Below are 18,269 nucleotides of genomic sequence, written 5' to 3'. Positions count from 1 at the left end.
GTTGTTTGCAGCTACAGGGGTTATGATTGCAGGAGCAACCTGTTCTACACCCAGACCGGAGAGATAGTTTACCATGTAGCTGCCATTGGGGTTGTGTACAACAGACAGCAGAATACCCAACGTTTTTACATGGGCCATGATGATGACATCCTCTGTCTAGCTATCCACCCCATGAAGGACTTTGTAGCAACAGGCCAGGTAACATAAACTATTTGTTTCTTTTAGTTTATTTTTATTGCTCATCAGAGATGAGCTGAGGGAGATTCTTTGCCATATCAGACTCAAAATTAGCTTGTGTGAATGGGTTGAACTAAGTAGATTGTGTACATACTTTGGATGTTCTTGTCCACCAGGTCGGCAGAGATTCCTCCATCCACATATGGGACACAGAAACGTTAAAACCCATGTCTGTGTTGAGGGGTTTCCACCAGCTTGGAGTGTGCGCTCTGGACTTTTCTGGTATTTCAGACTGTTTTCAAGTTCTTTTATCCAGACAGATTATACATAACATACTTTTTATTTTCACAAATTCTTAAAGACATCCTGCTTTCACAGGGGAATAAAAAACTTGTTTTCCCACATAAAAGAAACCTTAACATTTACAAGACACCCACTTTACAAGCAACACTGAAAAAACTATTTCGGCTTTCTTTTAGTCTCAGAAGTGTGACGGCATCAAGATAGAGCTGTTCATGTCCCTTCTCTTAATAATTGGCCCCAGACAGAGGCAGCATGCTGATCTGTTTGTCAGTGTCAGCTAATCACGTAGATCAAACCCACCGGGCTGCTTTCATGTGGCTAACAAGGCCCAAACTTCACTAAACCAAAGCAGGAGCTGGTGCTGCCTGTGCTGTAATGAATGGTTTTGGTTTTCTCTCCACAGTGGATGGAAAACGGCTGGCCTCGGTGGGCCTGGACGACAATCACACCATTGTGCTATGGGACTGGAGGAAGGGGGAGAAGCTCTCTGCCATGCGGTTAGTACAGTGTTTACACGGCTGCCTTCAGGCCTTTCATCACGCAGTATGTGCTGTCCACATGACCAAAAAGCTTTGACAAACCTTCCTATTAATTCAAAAGAGTGTTTGAGCGCTTTTCGTTTAAATATGGACATTTATTGATGAGAGTTAAATGGAAGCCACTTTGCTGTGCAGAGCTGACAGCGTGATTGATGGAGGAGAGGAAGAAGGGGAATTTCCTATTCATAATAGGAGGTGTCTCTACTGCAACACTTAACCCTGACAGAGTCTGAATGGTTATAGTATAATTTGCCCCAGGGCCCCACATGCAAATCACTAATTAAAGAGAAATACTTTTAATCTCCATGGGCAAGTTTAGGCACTTTACACGATATAGTAGATTTTATATCGACAAGGAAATAAAATCGTATGTTTTAAATGTACATATAAATGTGTGTGTGTGTGTGTGTGTGTGTGTGTGTGTGTGTTTGTGTGTGTGTTTTTGAGGTACAATGCGCTACAAACGGGTTGCAAAAATAATCAAGTAATAAAAACGGATAAATGGAAAGTGGCTAAAACTAATTGGATCATGAGGACTAAATATAAAACTCCACATGTTTAAAAGTACATAAAAGATGAGGCTTACTTTACCACTTTACAAGTGTCCAAGGCGACACAATTCTGAGCTCAAGTGTGACCGATTGATCGCCTATCACGTTGGAGAAAATGATGAAAATGATTGCTGTGTACATAGAAGATGTAAACTATACATGCAATCAGATATGGAGCACACACAACAGGCTTGTGCATTTGATGCAATGGATTACCTGGACCTGCATAATGATTTGCTGCAAAGCACGAGAGGTGTACATTTGTTCAGAACATACAATTTTCAATTTGACGTCAGGTAAAATGATATCCAATCCAATCCACTTTTTTTAGATAGCACGATTTTAACATACAGAAGGTTTCCAAAGTGCTGCACAAAATGATAATACAGAATAAATAGATAACACAATAAAAAGATGAGGTACCAGATATAACCTGGAAACCAGCAGGAATCCGAAGTATCTAACTAGAAAAAAGTCCGTCCAAAAATATCTCTGCTTTTGCTTTGTAACTTGTTCTACTTGATGTTCACATTTAGCATCTACTCCATTGGAATTCCCCCTGGCTAGTTTGGAGCAGTGCATTGCAGTGCATTCTCCTGCGTGTTGTGTGCCAGGCTCTCACTGCAGCTCTGGGACAGCTTGGAGCTGCACTAATCTCCTTTGTAGACCCTGGTGGGCAATGAAGTGAGGCGGGCACAGGGAAATTGGGCCTGACAAAGCCTAGCTTGTCCACCGCCACTGTCTAGTCTTCAGCTGGGAGAGGGGGAGTGGGTGTTAGAGGGAGAGGAGCATAAAGGGCTATGATTAGATAACTTAAAGTATTTATTTCTCCAGTTTGTTTGTAATGCTTATTAGGGAGCCATCTCTGAATGTGTATCATTACCACAATCCTTCTCATGCCGTGCTCAGTTCATTTTTTAAAGGTTATTATGTATTTGTGTTTTTAAAACAACACCGAAAACACATTCTATTCTAAAACATTTTGATACTCCAAACTATGCAACTCAGTTTGGTTCAAAACGCACAAACAGAGAGTGAGGACTATTTCTGCAATTCTGTGCCGTAATTAAAGAATCCTCAGTTCACTCTGCCCTTGGATTCTTTTTATATTTCAATTTTGTCATTCCAACTATTAGAAATGAAATGTTGTTTCTCTCAAGACCGAGGTTTTAGAAGAGATAAAACATGAAAAAACGTCTTAATTGCGTGGATGTTTGAATTTTATTGTTTACAATTTATTGTTTTTCTTCCATCCTTATTTTTTTATGTTTTTCAGGGGAAGCAAGGACAAGATATTTGTTGTCAAAATAAATCCCTACCTTCCTGACAAGCTCATCACAGCTGGTGTGAAACATATGAAGTTTTGGCATAAGGCTGGTAAGACCCCTGTTTTTTTTATTTTTATTGACTAGCAGTGACTCTTAACAAGCAGAACTTTGGCTTAGCTGTGACACATCTCACTGTGAGTTGACTGTTTTTTATTAAGGTGGGGGTCTAATTGGGCGCAAGGGGAACATGGGGAAGACGGAGACTATGATGTGTGCTGTGTACGGCTGGTCGGAGGAGATGGTGTTTTCAGGCACATGCACGGGGGACATTTGCATCTGGAGGGACATGTTCCTGATGAAGACTGTCAAGGCACATGACGGCCCTGTTTTCAGTGTGCACGCTCTAGAAAAGGTACCACAGGGAAAGGGGCTTTTTTACTGACTAGTTTTTCAGAATAAAATCAATGATGAACATTAGATTAGAAGTATATTTTTCTGCCAGTCTCCCTTTTTGTCTAGCTTTTGTCTATATCTTGTTATAGTGTGTAGTATGTAACATTGAATTTATTCTGACAGTGACTAGCAGGATATCCTTGCCGCTTTAAATTTGCCAATATGTTATCGTCCCTTTAGGGATTTGTGACTGGAGGAAAGGATGGGATAGTTGCTCTGTGGGATGACACTTTTGAGAGATGCCTCAAGACCTATGCTATCAAGCGAGCGGTCCTAGCTCCAGGCTCTAAAGGTAAAAACATCATCCTGTCCTCAGTTATCTTTCACTGTTCTTGGTTTCTTTTTGGTTCCAAAGATTTTAGACAACCATCCAATGCAAATTGAGTTAATACATTCAATCCTTGTAGCTGAGGAGATGAAGGTTGCTCACGCTATAAATCATTGACTCTACAGGGCTGCTCCTGGAGGACAACCCCTCCATACGTGCCATATCTCTGGGCCATGGCCACATCCTGGTGGGGACCAAAAATGGAGAAATCTTGGAGGTGGACAAAAGTGGCCCCATCACTCTGCTGGTCCAGGTAAGATACTGATAAAAATAACCCCCAAAACCTGCCACAAGTCTAATGATAATCAGATTCCACCCACAGTACACTTTACAATCCTACACAGGGTATTCATGAGAAAGCTACCTGGAGTTTTTCTGCAGTAGCTGTAAGGTGACTTTTCCCAAGTTATTAAAGATTTAAAATATTAAAGATGCAATTTTAATTGCATTGTGACACTTTTGCCTTGGTGGTGTGTTCAAGGGTGCTCTTGTGGCTTTATGGCTGCAAACGTTTTAACTTAAGAAATTCAGGTTGTGCTTTTTGAAATGGTCACCAGTTACAGATGTATATCTATTTTCTGGTTAAAAGGCTAAAACATACAAACCTACCAACTTTGCCCTTTAGTGGGATTTTAACACTACTACTGTCTATTTCACACCACAACTCAGAATCACCAAGGAGGTGGCTATAAATGTCAATGAATTATTGCTGTTTAATGGGAGATTGTTAATTTAGATCAATCCTCCTGCAGCATCTCCCAGGCTCCCCTAATTGTATGCAGACAGAGCCAAATTCTATTGATTGCCCTTTTCAAATGCTTTAAAACACAAGATAGATGGAATCAGTTGATGAGAGAACCAAAGGTTATCTTCAGTCAGCTGTTGTCTAGGTAACAGTCTATGTAAATAGACTGTGGAACATTAAAGAGAATTACAATATGGGATACATGGTAAATCTAACTGATTACACAGCTAATAAAGATAAATGTTGTTGTTGTTCATATATGACCAAAACATTCTTAAAAGTATTTTTCTGACTTTGAAATCTGTCCAGCTGCAAAAACAGATTTTTTTAGACTTTTCTTAATTCCATGATGACCCCTCATTTAGTTACACATAAAAAAAGAAAGAAAACTAAATCGAGTAACACAGGGATACAACTTTTATTTATTCATTTTTAGGCTTTCTAGGCTCCCTTTTCCTTTATTACCTAAAAGTGAGTCAGCTATTAACCAATGAAATTATTACACTGTTGTATGTGTCTGCAGGGTCACATGGAAGGTGAAGTGTGGGGCCTGGCTACTCATCCTCATCTCCCTCTCTGTGCCACCGTCAGCGATGACAAAACCCTGCGCATATGGGACCTCTCACCCAGCCACTGCATGCTGGCTGTACGCAAGCTCAGAAAAGGTGAGTCACTGCTCAAAAACTAACAGATGAGTGTATTTTCTGACAGGAATTGTACTGGCCCCAGGGCTTTAACAAACACATTGTCCTCCACAGGCGGCCGTTGCTGCTGCTTCTCCCCTGATGGCAAAGCTTTGGCGGTGGGCCTGAATGACGGCAGCTTCCTCATTGTGAACGCAGACACCCTGGAGGACCTGGTGTCCTTCCACCACCGCAAGGACATCATCTCCGATATCAGATTCTCTCCAGGTCTGCCGCTCACCTCCGCATTTCTTCACCCTGACTAAACTACCCTGATATTCTGTCTGAGAAGTAAACTGACCTCTAAAATCTATGTGCCCTTCAAAGCATCTTAGTCTATGTAGGATGCAGAAGTTCAGCAGGTACACATATTTCCATCTTGCTGTAAGTGGGGGAGATATTGCTGCAGGGTTGACCCAAATGAATGGCTTTCTGTAATAAGGCCAGACAGAGAGGTAGCAAAAGGAGAAACAGTGGGGGCGGACAAAGTAAGAACATGAAACTAAACTCTCTTTTGCCTGGACACTCATCCTCAATCCACAATGCAAGGGATCCTGTTTCTCAACCCAACACCAATGAGAGCCTACATCTGAGAGTATAGGTCACTGTATAGAGCAGTGTAATGCTGAGCAGGAAATGGGTTTCAGCATGGTTAAAGTAGTTAAAAATCCATGGTAAAGGCTTCCCAAGCGGGTCCGCAATGACACATAAGAACCTGCCTGTTCAAGTCGTTTCCTATGTCTTTTATACCAATAACTGCCTGTATACATATTATTTATACAGTGTACATGCAGTGCCTCTGAGAATGATGGTGATGCCATTAGTTTTGCAGGTATTGACCAAAATATTGGACAAATTAAATATTTGACCTCATACAGACATTTCAGTCAGGAACACTCTCATCATAGATTTAACCATTTATTGCAACAAATGAAAATACAATTATAAGATAAGATGAGACAACATAAAATAGACTATTATTAATCCCACATTGGGGAAATTCCTGTGCTACAGCAGCTCCAAAGAAAAAAATTTCACACATCAGAATAACAAAAATACAGGTTAAATAGGAGAAAGAAATTATCATAAGAAATAAAAAAAAAAATAGAATTAGTTATAATATTAAAAGTAATAATACAAACATACTTACACTGTTAACACCCTTATGTAAACAGATTCTTTATTCTTGGCGCTGATGGCTGATGGCTCCGCTCTTGAGAATGCTCCCTGGATCAGCCAAGCAGCATGCTAAGCTGAAACACGGAGCACAATGCAGAAACCCACCTGGGTATAAAAGAGTGAGCCAAAAGAAAGACATTGACAACCATTTTAAAATTTGAGTCATGAGTCACGTTGAACTAGAAAGGTGGAGGCTGAGGAGTTGAAGGCAAAGCGTTGCCAGCAGCAACAGCAGCAGCAGCAGTGAGTGAAGCAGCGTCAACGTAGCAGGGACCAGTGAGGAGAGAGTCACATTCAAACGACCGCCTTGAAGTGAGAATGGCTGTGATTGATGTTTGTCTGATAGGAATGATAATCCTGCATGAACTAACATTAAGCTTCATCAGATAAAAAGTTAATGTATTACCAGAGTTATTACAATTGATCCTGAGGTGGACATGAATGAAATTTTATGGCAGTATAACCAATGGCTGTTGAGATATTTCAGCTTGTTGGGGGGGCAACTGTCTGAAACTGACTCTCCTCTTTCGTTTGTTTGCTCAGGTTCTGGGAAGTACCTTGCAGTAGCATCAGGAGATACTTTTGTGGATATTTACAATGTAATGAGCAGCAAACGGGTTGGGGTGTGCAAAGGATGCCTCAATTACATTACCCATCTGGACTGGGACAAAAGAGGTAAACATGCTTCCTTAAATACTATTGTCTCAGTAAATCCTTGCTAACAACTGTTAAAGAACCAATTGTCGATTCAAAATGTCTCTGTCAAATACATAGTTAAACATCACGGCCCATTGGGCTCTTTTATTCCTAGGAAAACTACTCCAAGTCAACACCGGTGCTAAAGAGCAGTTCTTTTTCGAGGCTCCTCGCGGCAAGAGGCAGACCATCCCAGCTACAGAGGTATGCAAGATGAAAAGGCACAGAGAGAAGCCCTGGTTGGGGTTATGTTGTTGGCCCACATTTTCCCTTTAGGATCAGAGGAGGATCGAGGAGGGGAATGAAGCATTAGCACGGTCCACTTTTAACTAGAATCGTTCTACCTTTTTTCAGTGGAGGTGGGATAGTTTTAAGGTTGCTACAGCAGGATGTTGTATCTGTGTACCTCGCCAAGACATCTGGCGAGGTACACAGTGGGAGGAAGCATTAAGAAAAAAAGGGTACAAGGTGGTAGATGCTGCTAGGGTTTGTCTTGCTGGAGCAATGTCCTCTCCTACTATGCCTTTGCTGGTTCGTCTTCGACTTTCCCTCTTTCCCTCCCATGCATTTCACTCCTCTCCTGTACATTTAATCACAGGCTCAAAATGACAGGCAGAGATAGTGGTTTGGCACTTCCTTCCTTCTGTATGATTGCCCTAAGTGTCATCAAAAGACCCTACAGCAGTCTCTAGGACTTTTAAAGAACCAGTTTTTAACATTTTGCTGTAGCTCGTCTGCAGATGGTCCAAAAAGGTGCAGCACGTTTTCTAATAAAGAGAACACATTTGTGGCTCTATATATTGGCTGAATTATGAATTAAGTTATAATCTGTTGCTCTTGTGTTTGTTACTATTGTGCTTGTTTGATAGTTATTACTTTATTGTGATACTTTGTAACTTTCAAAAAGTGCTATATAAAATTAATCTTTACGTACTTGACTCAGGTGGAGAAGATCGACTGGAGCACATGGACGTGCGTACTGGGAACATCTGTTGAGGGCATCTGGCCTTTGATCAACGAGGTCACTGAGGTAACCGCTGCCTGCCTTAGTAACGACAGGAAGGTGCTAGCAACGGGAGATGACTTGGGATATGTCAAACTCTTTAAATACCCTGTCAAGGTAAGACACAATGCATAATTATTTGTATTATCTGGTTTAAACGCCTCATGACATAAGGTTTTTGCAAATATAATGTTAATTTCTGTGTTAATGTCAGTGTTATAAAATGTTATCCCTCTCCCCCAGGGGAAGTATGCAAAGTTCAAACGCTATGTGGCCCATAGCACACATGTTACCAATGTGCGATGGACCCATGACGACAGTCTCTTGGTGACGGTCGGTGGGAGTGACACATGCCTGATGATTTGGGCCCATGAGCCCGAGGGCCACCGGGAATTCAAACAGTGCGACAGTGAGGAGTCGGACATCGAGAGTGAGGATGATGGAGGTCAGAGATTAGCTTCCTTTGAGGTTTTTATCCATTGAATGTTTCTATCGCTAAGATTTGTACCATTATCTCACCAGGTTACGACAGCGATGTGACAAGGGAGAACGAGATCAACTACACCATCAAGGCCTTATCCTCCAACATGCGACCCATGACGGGTGTAAAACCCCACTTGCAGCTGAAAGAGCCCTCTGTGGATGAAAGGTATCCGTCATTGAAGCTTTAATGAAGCTTTGCAGCTCAGAAGGACGCTCATGCTCGGTCAGATTATAACGTTTAGGAATTCCTGCTTGTCATTGTACACAAAAGGCTTCTGCATCAAGATGAAGTCAAACTTGCCTTCTTCAGTTAACATATCTTTTCTTTTCCTGCGTGAAATTCCTGCCCTGTCCCTGCCCTTTTGAAATAACTCATCCTTTTCTGCTCTTCTTCTTTCCTTTAATGACTGTCCAACTATCATAATCCTGCTTCGTTCTTTCATTCTACTTGAAGACAAGGGGTGGTCAGGTAAGCTCTCGTGTTCATGTACGTTGATTTTGGACTAAAGATTAGGCAGTTGGCATAGTTGAAATATGTATGATTACAGAGAATAAACTCTTTATTCGACTATATCATGTTTGATATAAAATGCCTTGATGTCTGTGAAGTTTCCTCAGGACAAATCCAGCAATAGCCATTTAGTAATTAACTTTTCAGTGTTTTGACATTATTTTGGTGGTAATCTACTTGCTAATGAGCTGCTGTTCTGAAGGGCAGGACAAATTGGGCTAACAGTTAAACTAGAGCTTGAATTTAATTTACTTCAGTCCATCTTTGTAGTCAGCAGAACAATATCTGAATGGGTTTTAATAGTGAGTGACTCTAGGGAAGTGGCATATTTAAAGTGGATTAACTTCACACATCAAACAAGAAGGAATATTACAATTTGTACACATCTTAAGGAGTTCTCATTTAAAGTATTTTTAATGAAATATTGTTTATATGTCTGGTAGTAAACGGTCCTCACAAGCATAATCACACTTTTCCATCATTAAACCACCATAAACCCTCTTTAAGTGTGTCATTTTGACAATGATGCAAACATCCACCTAGCATCGTCTGGGCAGCTGTTGTCAGGACTTCAATTGTCATGGTTACACAATGGTGCTGACTCCTGTGTTTTATGTCCTCAGTGGCTGAGGTGTTGGGTTTCGTGTGTGTGTCCGCTGGGCAGCAGTGAACGCTGTGAGAAACCTTTCTAATTCTTACTTTTTCTCTGTTATTGCTGCCATGAAGAGGGTCAAGGTAAGCCGTTTACTTTATGCTTATTTTATTACTTAAAATAATACTCACTGGCACCGGGGTAGCTAACCTGGTGGAGCGAGCGCCCAGGTACAGCTGCTGAGTCCTCGACGCAGCAGCCACGGCTGTGGTTCCAACCTGTGGCCCTTTGCTGCATGTCGTTTCCTCCCTTTCTCCCCATGTATGTCTAAGCTTTCCCTTAAAAAATTAAGGCCTCAAAAAAATACACAGCGGGTTCGGTCTGTCTTTTAGAGACTTGATTGTGTTTCTTACACCTTGCATTGACTGTAAAAAGAAGATCATGGTAACAGTTTGTCCTTATGTGACAGTCTTTGCATTATCAAACGTTTTTTTGTACCATTGTGTTTTAACTATGCACTTTAAAAATATTTGTAATTACAGACAGATTTTCTTCCAAAGGAATCGTAGAAAGATTTTTTGCTGATTTGATGAGTGAATCTGTATTTTCCAGCAACAAATCCTGACAAATATTTCATTCGTGACTCTTTAATGGAATTGTATTGACTGACTACCTGAAGGTGGTGTGGGGACAACAGACACAGCTCCAGTGATACTGTACATCGCTTTTAGTTTTAATTTTTACAGCAGATGATTCTTAGCATTTCACTCTCTATTGAAATGTTCCCACTCTGTCACCTTATTCAAACATCATCCTTTTATTGCTTTGCTGACATAAACTCTTTGTGTACTTGACATTTAATTAAAAAAAAAAAATCCCACTTCTTTTCCTTTCTTTTGAGATAAAACATCACCTGTTTGTGTGCACATACAGTATAAGCAAATGTTAGTGGAATATTTTTACATAATAGTCAGAATAGTCAACAATGTAATCAATATTGACATCATCATTATCATTATCATCAGCAGGACAAGCAGCTCCGCAGCAGCCCTCTTATTCCAGTTGTCTGTTTTAGGCCTCCTGTCAGCAGAGCACTGCCACAGCCGGAGAAGCTTCAGACCAACAATGTTGGCAAAAAGAAGAGACCCATTGAGGTAAGAAGGACCTTACGTCCTTACTAAAACACGGCAAACTAAAAGATCTACTGTATACAGGTGGGGAACTATGTGAAGAGGTGGAGCAAGAAAAAGATTCAAAATGCTGGTTTCTAATGTGATTAGTCCATCTGAAGAAACAGTGTGCTCTGTTCAGACAGCCTCTGTGGGGACTCTGATGATGCTGTAATCCAAAACTGACGTACTACTTCAGCCTGCAGCTGTCTCTGAACTTCCTAGTTGTCATGGTGTTGACCTTTTTGACTTTCTCCTGGCCTTTTTCTGACTCCCCCACAGGACCTGGTGTTGGAGCTGGTGTTTGGTTACCGTGGCAATGACTGCCGCAATAACGTGCACTACCTAAACGAGGGGGCGGACATTATCTACCACACTGCCTCAATTGGCATTGTGCTTAACTTGACGACCTGTAAGTAGATGGTCTAGGGGACGCACTGCAGTGTGACTATTCACTACTTGTAAAGCAAACCTAGCATAGAAGTATTACATTGTGTGTGTGTGTGTGTGTGTGTGTGTGTGTGTGTGTGTGTGTGTGTGTGTGTGTTTTCTTACAGCCTGCCAAAGTTTTTACGTAGAACATAGTGACGAAATTCTGTGCCTGACAATAAATCAAACACCCAAATTCCCCAACGTGGTGGCAACAGGCCAAGTAGGTATGTTTGTGAGAAGTCGACCTCCTGTGTCACAGCGCCATTTTTCTTCCTTGTATCCTGTGTTGTGAATTGTGCAGCTGGATTATTGTACATGACAGACAAAAATCCCCTCCTACAAGCTTTTCTGTATTATAGAGCAAAATTACCACATTTTGCATACATGAATAGTTTGGGGATTGCTGCGCATGCTGCATTTCTCACAGAGAGACACACACAATAATAATAATAATAATAATAATAATAATAATAATAATAATAATAATAATAATAATAATAATACACACGACAGCATTTTGAAAGTAGAAGCATTTGTTGAATGCAAAAACAACTACCGCTTAGAAAGTCTTAAAGAATTACGAAATAATGTGTTGGATCTGTCAATAAATTAGATTTGTCTTTATTTTCAGGTGATACTGGTGACATGTCAGGTAAGGACATTTCAAAATGAGTTTTCGTGTAAAACAGGAAGTGTGATGTTAATGACAATTCAATAACTATTGAAAGAAAGTCGGTATGGTTTCAACTCATTGTTTTTACCACGTTACTGCCATCTAGTGGCCACTTGATTTGTATTTCTAAGAATCATGTTTGGAAGCGCTTTTGCTTTGTTGCAGATTCACAAAACATCACATAAACGTCTAAAATAAAGTATAATTTAAAAAGCTATGAAAGCATTTGTCTGAACTATAGCCTATTATGTTTTTTTCAAATTTGAGTATGTAATTTCAAGACACCTAACAAACGTCCACCCAACAATATTTTGAGTAGTGAGAGAGTTTACGCATGAGTCGGACGCAAGAAAGAAAGAAGTGCATTTAGTTAAATTTAGAGAAATTCTTTCTCGTCCTCTGTCCATCAGCCACGTCTCCATCTATCCATGTATGGGACGCCATGACGAAGCAGACGCTATCGGTGCTCCGTTGTTTCCACTCCGGTGGGGTTTGCTCCATCAGCTTCAGTGCCACAGGAAAACTCCTGCTGTCTGTTGGCCTGGACCCCGAACACACCGTCACCATCTGGAAGTGGCAGGAAGGTAAAACAATCTTCCTGTACACTTTGACCTAATTCTTGGAATTAGAACGTCCCACCAAAGTTGACAGATCAATCTTTCACGGCGCTCTGCTTCCTTTTTTTCAGGTGCCAAAGTGGCCAGCCGGATAGGTCACACCCAGAGGATCTTTGTGGCTGAATTCCGTCCGGACTCTGACACACACTTTGTGTCTGTGGGGATCAAGCATGTGCGTTTCTGGACGTTAGCTGGTCGCGCATTGCTCAGCAAAAAAGGTGTGCTGAGCTCCGTAGAGGATGCCCGGATGCAGACCATGCTGTCTGTAGCATTTGGAGCTGTAAGTGACTTCCAACCAATATAGATGTAAAATCTTAAAAATGTTTACATTTGACCTCATAATTTGACTTTAAAGTTTATCTGATCCCAAACTGTCTGCTTTAATGTGCTGTGAATTGTTTTTGCATTGCTTTGCTCTATTAGGCCACTAGATTAGTGCAGATTTGTTTTCTTTTCAGAATAACTTGACATTTACAGGTACCATAAGTGGGGATGTGTGTGTGTGGAAGGAACACATTCTAGTAAGAATTGTGGCCAAAGCTCATACGGGCCCTGTTTTCACCATGTACACCACACTGAGAGATGGCCTCATTGTCACCGGGGGCAAGGAAAGACCGTGAGTGCTGCTCTGTTACATTAATACACTATACTACATATTAGTGAGCTCACACTAGCAGGACTGGATGGCCTTAATACCAGATAATGGAAAACATCCCTTTGCTTTTATGATTAGTTTTGTATTCATTTTACTGATGCTTGCAATAGTGTTCTCATCTAAATGAATGTGATAACAATACGACTACATACATGTGAGAAATGCATACATGTTAGTTAAAGCTGTGAATTTCATCAGCTGAGGGATGAAATCCACATATGTTTTTCTCCACAGGTCAAAGGAGGGAGGTGCTCTGAAGCTCTGGGACCAGGAGCTGAAACGCTGCCGTGCGTTTCGATTAGAAACCGGACAGATTATAGACTGCGTTCGCTCTGTATGCAGAGGAAAGGTAGGTTACAGATAATATTGCCCTCAATAAAATGATCAAACTAATTGCAAACTTCATCATGTGTATTTTAAATAATTATATTTTTGCTGATTCTGTGTCAGGGTAAAATCCTTGTGGGGACCAGGAATGCAGAGATCATTGAAGTAGGAGAGAAGAATGCAGCGTGTAACATTTTGGTGAACGGACACATGGATGGACCTATCTGGGGCTTGGGCACCCATCCCTCCAGAGACGTATTCCTGTCTGCGGCAGAAGATGGCACTGTTCGTCTGTGGGACATCCCAGAGAAGGTCAGCCAGGTTGCCTCCATTCCCTCAGAACCATGTCAATTCTACCTAGTACTATCATCCTGTCAATATGTTGCTTTTATCAAGGGGATTATGATGGTTGTCCTCATTCACAAAATGATGTTAATAACAAGTATGTGCTGATCTTGCATGGCCTCGGGAAACAGAAGATGCTGAATAAGGTGAACTTGGGCCACCCAGCGCGCACCATCAGTTACAGTCCTGAGGGAGACATGGTGGCCATCGGCATGAAGAACGGAGAGTTCATCATTCTACTGGTTGCCTCCCTTAAAATCTGGGGAAAGAAAAGAGACCGGCGCACTCCTATCCAGGATATAAGGTAATGATAGAAGAGTATGGCACTTGGGTACGTACACTTGGGTTCATTGATGAAAAGTAGGTATATTGAGTATATTGAGGTATATTGCCTTTTTTATATTTGATTAACATGTCTACGTCTTTTCTCAGCCTTATGAAAGATTTTCTGTAACTATTTAGGAAACAGGCTCCGTTGATTTGCCTCTTAGCCTGTTTTGTTATTATTTCTACCCTCCAAATTCTCAGAATTATTTTGGGGTCCATATTGACCATGGACAGATAGTTCAGTTGGGCCCTATTTGAGACCCAATTGGGTCCTCTAGGGAAGCCCTGCCTAATTTCTATCAGTTTTAATACATTATCCTTAATTTGTTTAATTGCATGTTAAACTTTTTAGATTGAAAGATATGCCGAATAAACATTTGTCACTCAAGAATGAAATGGGTCAAACCTCCTATACACACTACAAAGCAAATCTTACAAAACAAACTTTTGTAACACTGTCTGTCTTTCTTACAGGTTCAGTCCAAATTCGTGTTACCTGGCCGTAGGCTCAACGGAAAGTGCAGTTGACTTCTACGACCTGACACTCGGCCCGCAGCTGAACCGCATCAACTGCTGCAGAGACATCCCCAGCTTTGTGATGCAGATGGACTTTTCTGCTGACAGCGCTTACATCCAGGTATAGGCTGTGAGATGGTTCATCAACTTTGCTGTGAGAGGGCATGTTTGTTTCAGCTGCTAGCTGGCTGGCTGTAAGAACTGTAACCTCTAATGCCTTGAAACAGATATCCACAGGTGCTTATAAACGACTCGTGTACGAGGTGCCGTCTGGGAAGCAGGTCACAGAGCAGGCCCATATCGACAGGATTACCTGGGCTACCTGGACAAGGTGAGAGTCAGGGTGTTGAGACCAACACGTGCATGTTGGAAGGGTAATGGTTTTTAAATAGAATTGCTCTCTCTCTCTCTGTATACAGTGTCCTTGGGGACGAGGTCATAGGGATCTGGTCCCGCAACACTGATAAAGCAGACGTCACCTGTGCCTGTGTGTCCCACTCAGGCCTTAACATCGTCACAGGCGATGACTTTGGAATGGTGAAGCTGTTTGACTTTCCATGTCCAGAGAAGTTTGTAAGTATGGTTGCATACTAATATTATTACTGTTTGTTATGTTAGCCGTGATTTATTCTGACATTGATATCAACACAATGGCAATTGCCTAATGATGAAAATGTGTAATAGTTCTCTATGCCTTTCTGAAATAACACTGAAATCCTAAAGCCACAATGTGTAGAGATGGACAATTCCTGACTTTGAAGCCTCCCAGTAGTGGCATTAAAAAAGGCATGTATCTGACTGAACTGTCAGATATGGGCTCAAAACAACACAAATTTTCACCAGGATTGTCTCGTTTTTCAACAAACCCAAACATGTACCATCAGAGTAATTCAGAAGATTATACAATCACTCAATAAAGACTTGACATGCTATCTTTTGAATGGTTGTTTTTACACATCTTTCAAACTGTGACCATTATTCAGCATTCTTCTTTCATCTACTGAGAAAGTAGTTTTGCCTAAATTGTGTGATTTAGATTAAATGATGGAGTTATTTACCATGTATTAACTGGAAATGCCCCGATATCACTGTGCAATCTTTGTAATATCTGTGTGTGCAATACAGTGTTAATATGTGTCTGTCTGTGGCATTACATAACTGCAGCTAATAACAAAGCCACTTAATAGATAAATCTGCTGACTTTAATTTGAAAGATGCCACCTGCATCATGTGTATGTAATTTGTTTTCAGGCCAAACACAAACGCTTTCTGGGCCATTCTGCTCACTTGACTAATGTACGCTTCACAAATGGAGATCGCTTTGTCGTTAGTGCCGGTGGAGATGACAGAAGGTATGACTGAGGCTCTAAATAGTTTACAAATTGACAAAATGAAAATCAAATATTAAGCAATGCATCCTTTCCTCTGTCTGCTTTCCAGCCTCTTTGTGTGGAGGTGTGTCCATGCCCCTCACTGAAGATCACACCTGGACATTCCTTGCCTCAGAAAGTCTCCCAGTGTGGCTCTCCCGAGAAAAGATTCTGCTAAAAGATGCATTTACACGACGAGGACAGACCTGGCAGCTTGTAAATGTGTGGTGATCTGATTTACTGCCTCAAAACTAGGTGCATGCAAATGTGAAAGGGTCATTTTTATCATAGTCCTGATTGTGAACACAGGCAGAGGCCATACAGCCCTGCTCTCACAACCTCACATTATCCTTGAAAAAAGAAAAACATTTCTCTGATACAATATGTGCATATCATTTCAGTGATGTTTTTATTTTTATTTTTAAGAATGAGCATACTTGTATGTCCTAAATGGCAGTTTTGCCACTTGGCAGGCCTATGAAATTGTGCTATTGACATTGCCATTTTTAAAAAAATGTAGCAAACTGAATTAGCCTTAATCTGAGTGTTGAATTTATGAGGGTTTGGATTCTTTTTGTATTATGTTGGTTTTACTTTTTGGATCATGTCATTTCTTTGTTTTATTTTTAATGGTGATTCCAAATCCTGTGGCCTTCCTCCTGAATGTAACATCCACTGTTATGTTCTGGATGTCAGCATGCCAAAGCATACTATGCACTGTACACCTGACCTGGTCACTGTGTTACCCTGATGGTTCATTTATGGTTTGTTTATGTGGTCGTGTTATTGACTGGTTTACCTCAAACCTCCCTCGACAGTGTTCCCCTCATGACATGTTAAACGTGTGTACTTGTTTGAAGATTTGTTTGTGGTTAGTGGGTGTGCATGGCTTACTGGAAGACGATCTGTCTGAACCAAATTCCTCAGAAAAACAAAAAAAAGCTGTAAATTGATGTTTCCAAACACAGTTGCAATTCTCTCTCACTTTTCAGTGTGCTGCTATGATGTATTATTGTCGCATTTTCATGAATATGAATGGTGTGACTTTTTTTAACAGTAAATTAATGTTTTGTGTAATCAGATATAATGCTTAAATGGAATGTTTTACCAGAGAAAATATGAAAAGTGCAAAACATTTTGCTCCTTGTATTAAGACTAACTATACAAAACCCTGTTGCTGCATATTTTGATTTACATTCTACCAGTGTAAATATCATTTGTATATATTCTTTTTGTAAATTTTTTGTGAGATGTTTCTAAAATTCCACTTTAATAATAAAATAGCAACCATGAACTTAAACTTTGAGTAATATGTATTCACTTACAGTGGTAACATAAATCTATACAAATTAATGCTTGTAATGAAACAATCAACGCTTAAACCAACCAATTTTATCAATAATAAATATATAGAAACATTTCCTGGCTGCCCTTTTACCATTCTAACGTAATGAAGAAGTGAATCACGTAAGTGCAATAGATTATATAACATCAATTTGCATATAAAACACTGACATAAATATCTGAAATTCACTCGGTTTTATTTTAGATGAAACAAAAGTGGTATAGCTTAGCTCTTTTCAAACATAGATATAGCCTATTTACATATTTTACACACAAAAGGCAAATCTAAGCACTGCATTTTCTAACACCTCAACTGAGCCTTTGTTTTGCTTAAAACAGGTCAGATTACTGTTGACTATTGTGAACTCAGCAGTTAATGACCATTGACTGTCACTATCTGCAAAATAGCTCAATGATTAATGGTTCCCTCTCTCATTCAATTCAAGTAGTTTCATACCTACAAAACCAGTGGTTAGGATGCATTGTGTTGAGATGTGTCTATAATGTTTTCTTGTATTTTGTATGTGTGTACCTAATACACTGGTAAACCGGGGCATTAATTAACATTGACAAAGGGAAGTAGGGTTACAGTTTGACAGAGAAGGAGCTGCCACAGGAGCAGCCATGATCGGCTTGAGGATTCTTGAGCACAAGGAAGGTGGCGCGGATCAGCTCCTGGCTGAAGTCCACAGTGGCTCCTTTCAAAAACTCCAGGCTGTCCTGATCCACAATGATGCCCACTCCTCCCTGCTCAAACACTCTGGACGCAGGAGAGTTGATTGGATTAATAGATGATAAGAAAACAATGAAGCCAATGTACTTCAATAACTTGAAAGCTTGATTAGTAGCAGTTTACCTGTCATCTTCATTCCTGTTAGCGTCAACAGAAAACTTGTACTGGAACCCGGAGCAGCCTCCCCCTTCCACATGTATTCTCAGATACTCGCCCTTCATCATGATTTCCCCTAGTCTCTGGTTTAAAA

General features: G+C 40.6%; 2 protein-coding genes across 8 annotated transcripts in view; one reads left to right on the top strand and one right to left on the bottom strand.

The window, feature by feature from the left end:
- eml5 (EMAP like 5) overlaps positions 1 to 16,875 on the top strand; it is a 35,731-nt gene extending 18,856 nt beyond the window's left edge. For 2 of the 7 annotated variants that reach the window (XM_032500299.1, XM_032500301.1), the window contains 31 exons: positions 12 to 198; positions 354 to 459; positions 884 to 977; positions 2,847 to 2,947; positions 3,057 to 3,250; positions 3,472 to 3,583; positions 3,745 to 3,872; positions 4,888 to 5,029; positions 5,123 to 5,275; positions 6,770 to 6,901; positions 7,038 to 7,126; positions 7,866 to 8,042; positions 8,169 to 8,370; positions 8,448 to 8,574; positions 8,863 to 8,877; positions 9,646 to 9,654; positions 10,587 to 10,665; positions 10,963 to 11,092; positions 11,238 to 11,336; positions 11,744 to 11,764; positions 12,196 to 12,369; positions 12,474 to 12,682; positions 12,861 to 13,018; positions 13,292 to 13,406; positions 13,508 to 13,696; positions 13,861 to 14,033; positions 14,531 to 14,693; positions 14,800 to 14,903; positions 14,992 to 15,145; positions 15,824 to 15,924; positions 16,013 to 16,875. In XM_032500299.1, the coding sequence (XP_032356190.1) occupies positions 12 to 198; positions 354 to 459; positions 884 to 977; positions 2,847 to 2,947; positions 3,057 to 3,250; positions 3,472 to 3,583; positions 3,745 to 3,872; positions 4,888 to 5,029; positions 5,123 to 5,275; positions 6,770 to 6,901; positions 7,038 to 7,126; positions 7,866 to 8,042; positions 8,169 to 8,370; positions 8,448 to 8,574; positions 8,863 to 8,877; positions 9,646 to 9,654; positions 10,587 to 10,665; positions 10,963 to 11,092; positions 11,238 to 11,336; positions 11,744 to 11,764; positions 12,196 to 12,369; positions 12,474 to 12,682; positions 12,861 to 13,018; positions 13,292 to 13,406; positions 13,508 to 13,696; positions 13,861 to 14,033; positions 14,531 to 14,693; positions 14,800 to 14,903; positions 14,992 to 15,145; positions 15,824 to 15,924; positions 16,013 to 16,049 (3,874 nt within the window). In that variant the 3' untranslated portion in view covers positions 16,050 to 16,875. Of the gene's footprint in view, positions 1 to 11; positions 199 to 353; positions 460 to 883; positions 978 to 2,846; positions 2,948 to 3,056; positions 3,251 to 3,471; positions 3,584 to 3,744; positions 3,873 to 4,887; positions 5,030 to 5,122; positions 5,276 to 6,769; positions 6,902 to 7,037; positions 7,127 to 7,865; positions 8,043 to 8,168; positions 8,371 to 8,447; positions 8,575 to 8,862; positions 8,878 to 9,645; positions 9,655 to 10,586; positions 10,666 to 10,962; positions 11,093 to 11,237; positions 11,337 to 11,743; positions 11,765 to 12,195; positions 12,370 to 12,473; positions 12,683 to 12,825; positions 13,019 to 13,291; positions 13,407 to 13,507; positions 13,697 to 13,860; positions 14,034 to 14,530; positions 14,694 to 14,799; positions 14,904 to 14,991; positions 15,146 to 15,823; positions 15,925 to 16,012 lie in introns of those variants that run through there. The other 5 variants (XM_032500302.1, XM_032500303.1, XM_032500300.1 and 2 more) reach the window with 4 other exon arrangements.
- A 591-nt stretch (positions 16,876 to 17,466) lies between these two features.
- isca2 (iron-sulfur cluster assembly 2) overlaps positions 17,467 to 18,269 on the bottom strand; it is a 1,976-nt gene continuing 1,173 nt past the window's right edge. The window contains exons 3-4 of the mRNA XM_032500334.1: positions 18,143 to 18,258; positions 17,467 to 18,046 (exon numbers count right to left, since the gene is read on the bottom strand). Of these exons, the coding sequence (XP_032356225.1) occupies positions 17,872 to 18,046; positions 18,143 to 18,258 (291 nt within the window). The 3' untranslated portion in view covers positions 17,467 to 17,871. The remainder of the gene's footprint in view (positions 18,047 to 18,142; positions 18,259 to 18,269) is intronic.

This window comes from Etheostoma spectabile, chromosome 20 (genome assembly GCF_008692095.1).
Source record: "Etheostoma spectabile isolate EspeVRDwgs_2016 chromosome 20, UIUC_Espe_1.0, whole genome shotgun sequence".
NCBI classification, from domain to species: Eukaryota; Metazoa; Chordata; class Actinopteri; order Perciformes; family Percidae; genus Etheostoma; species Etheostoma spectabile.
This window is presented reverse-complemented; position numbering and strand designations above follow the sequence as displayed.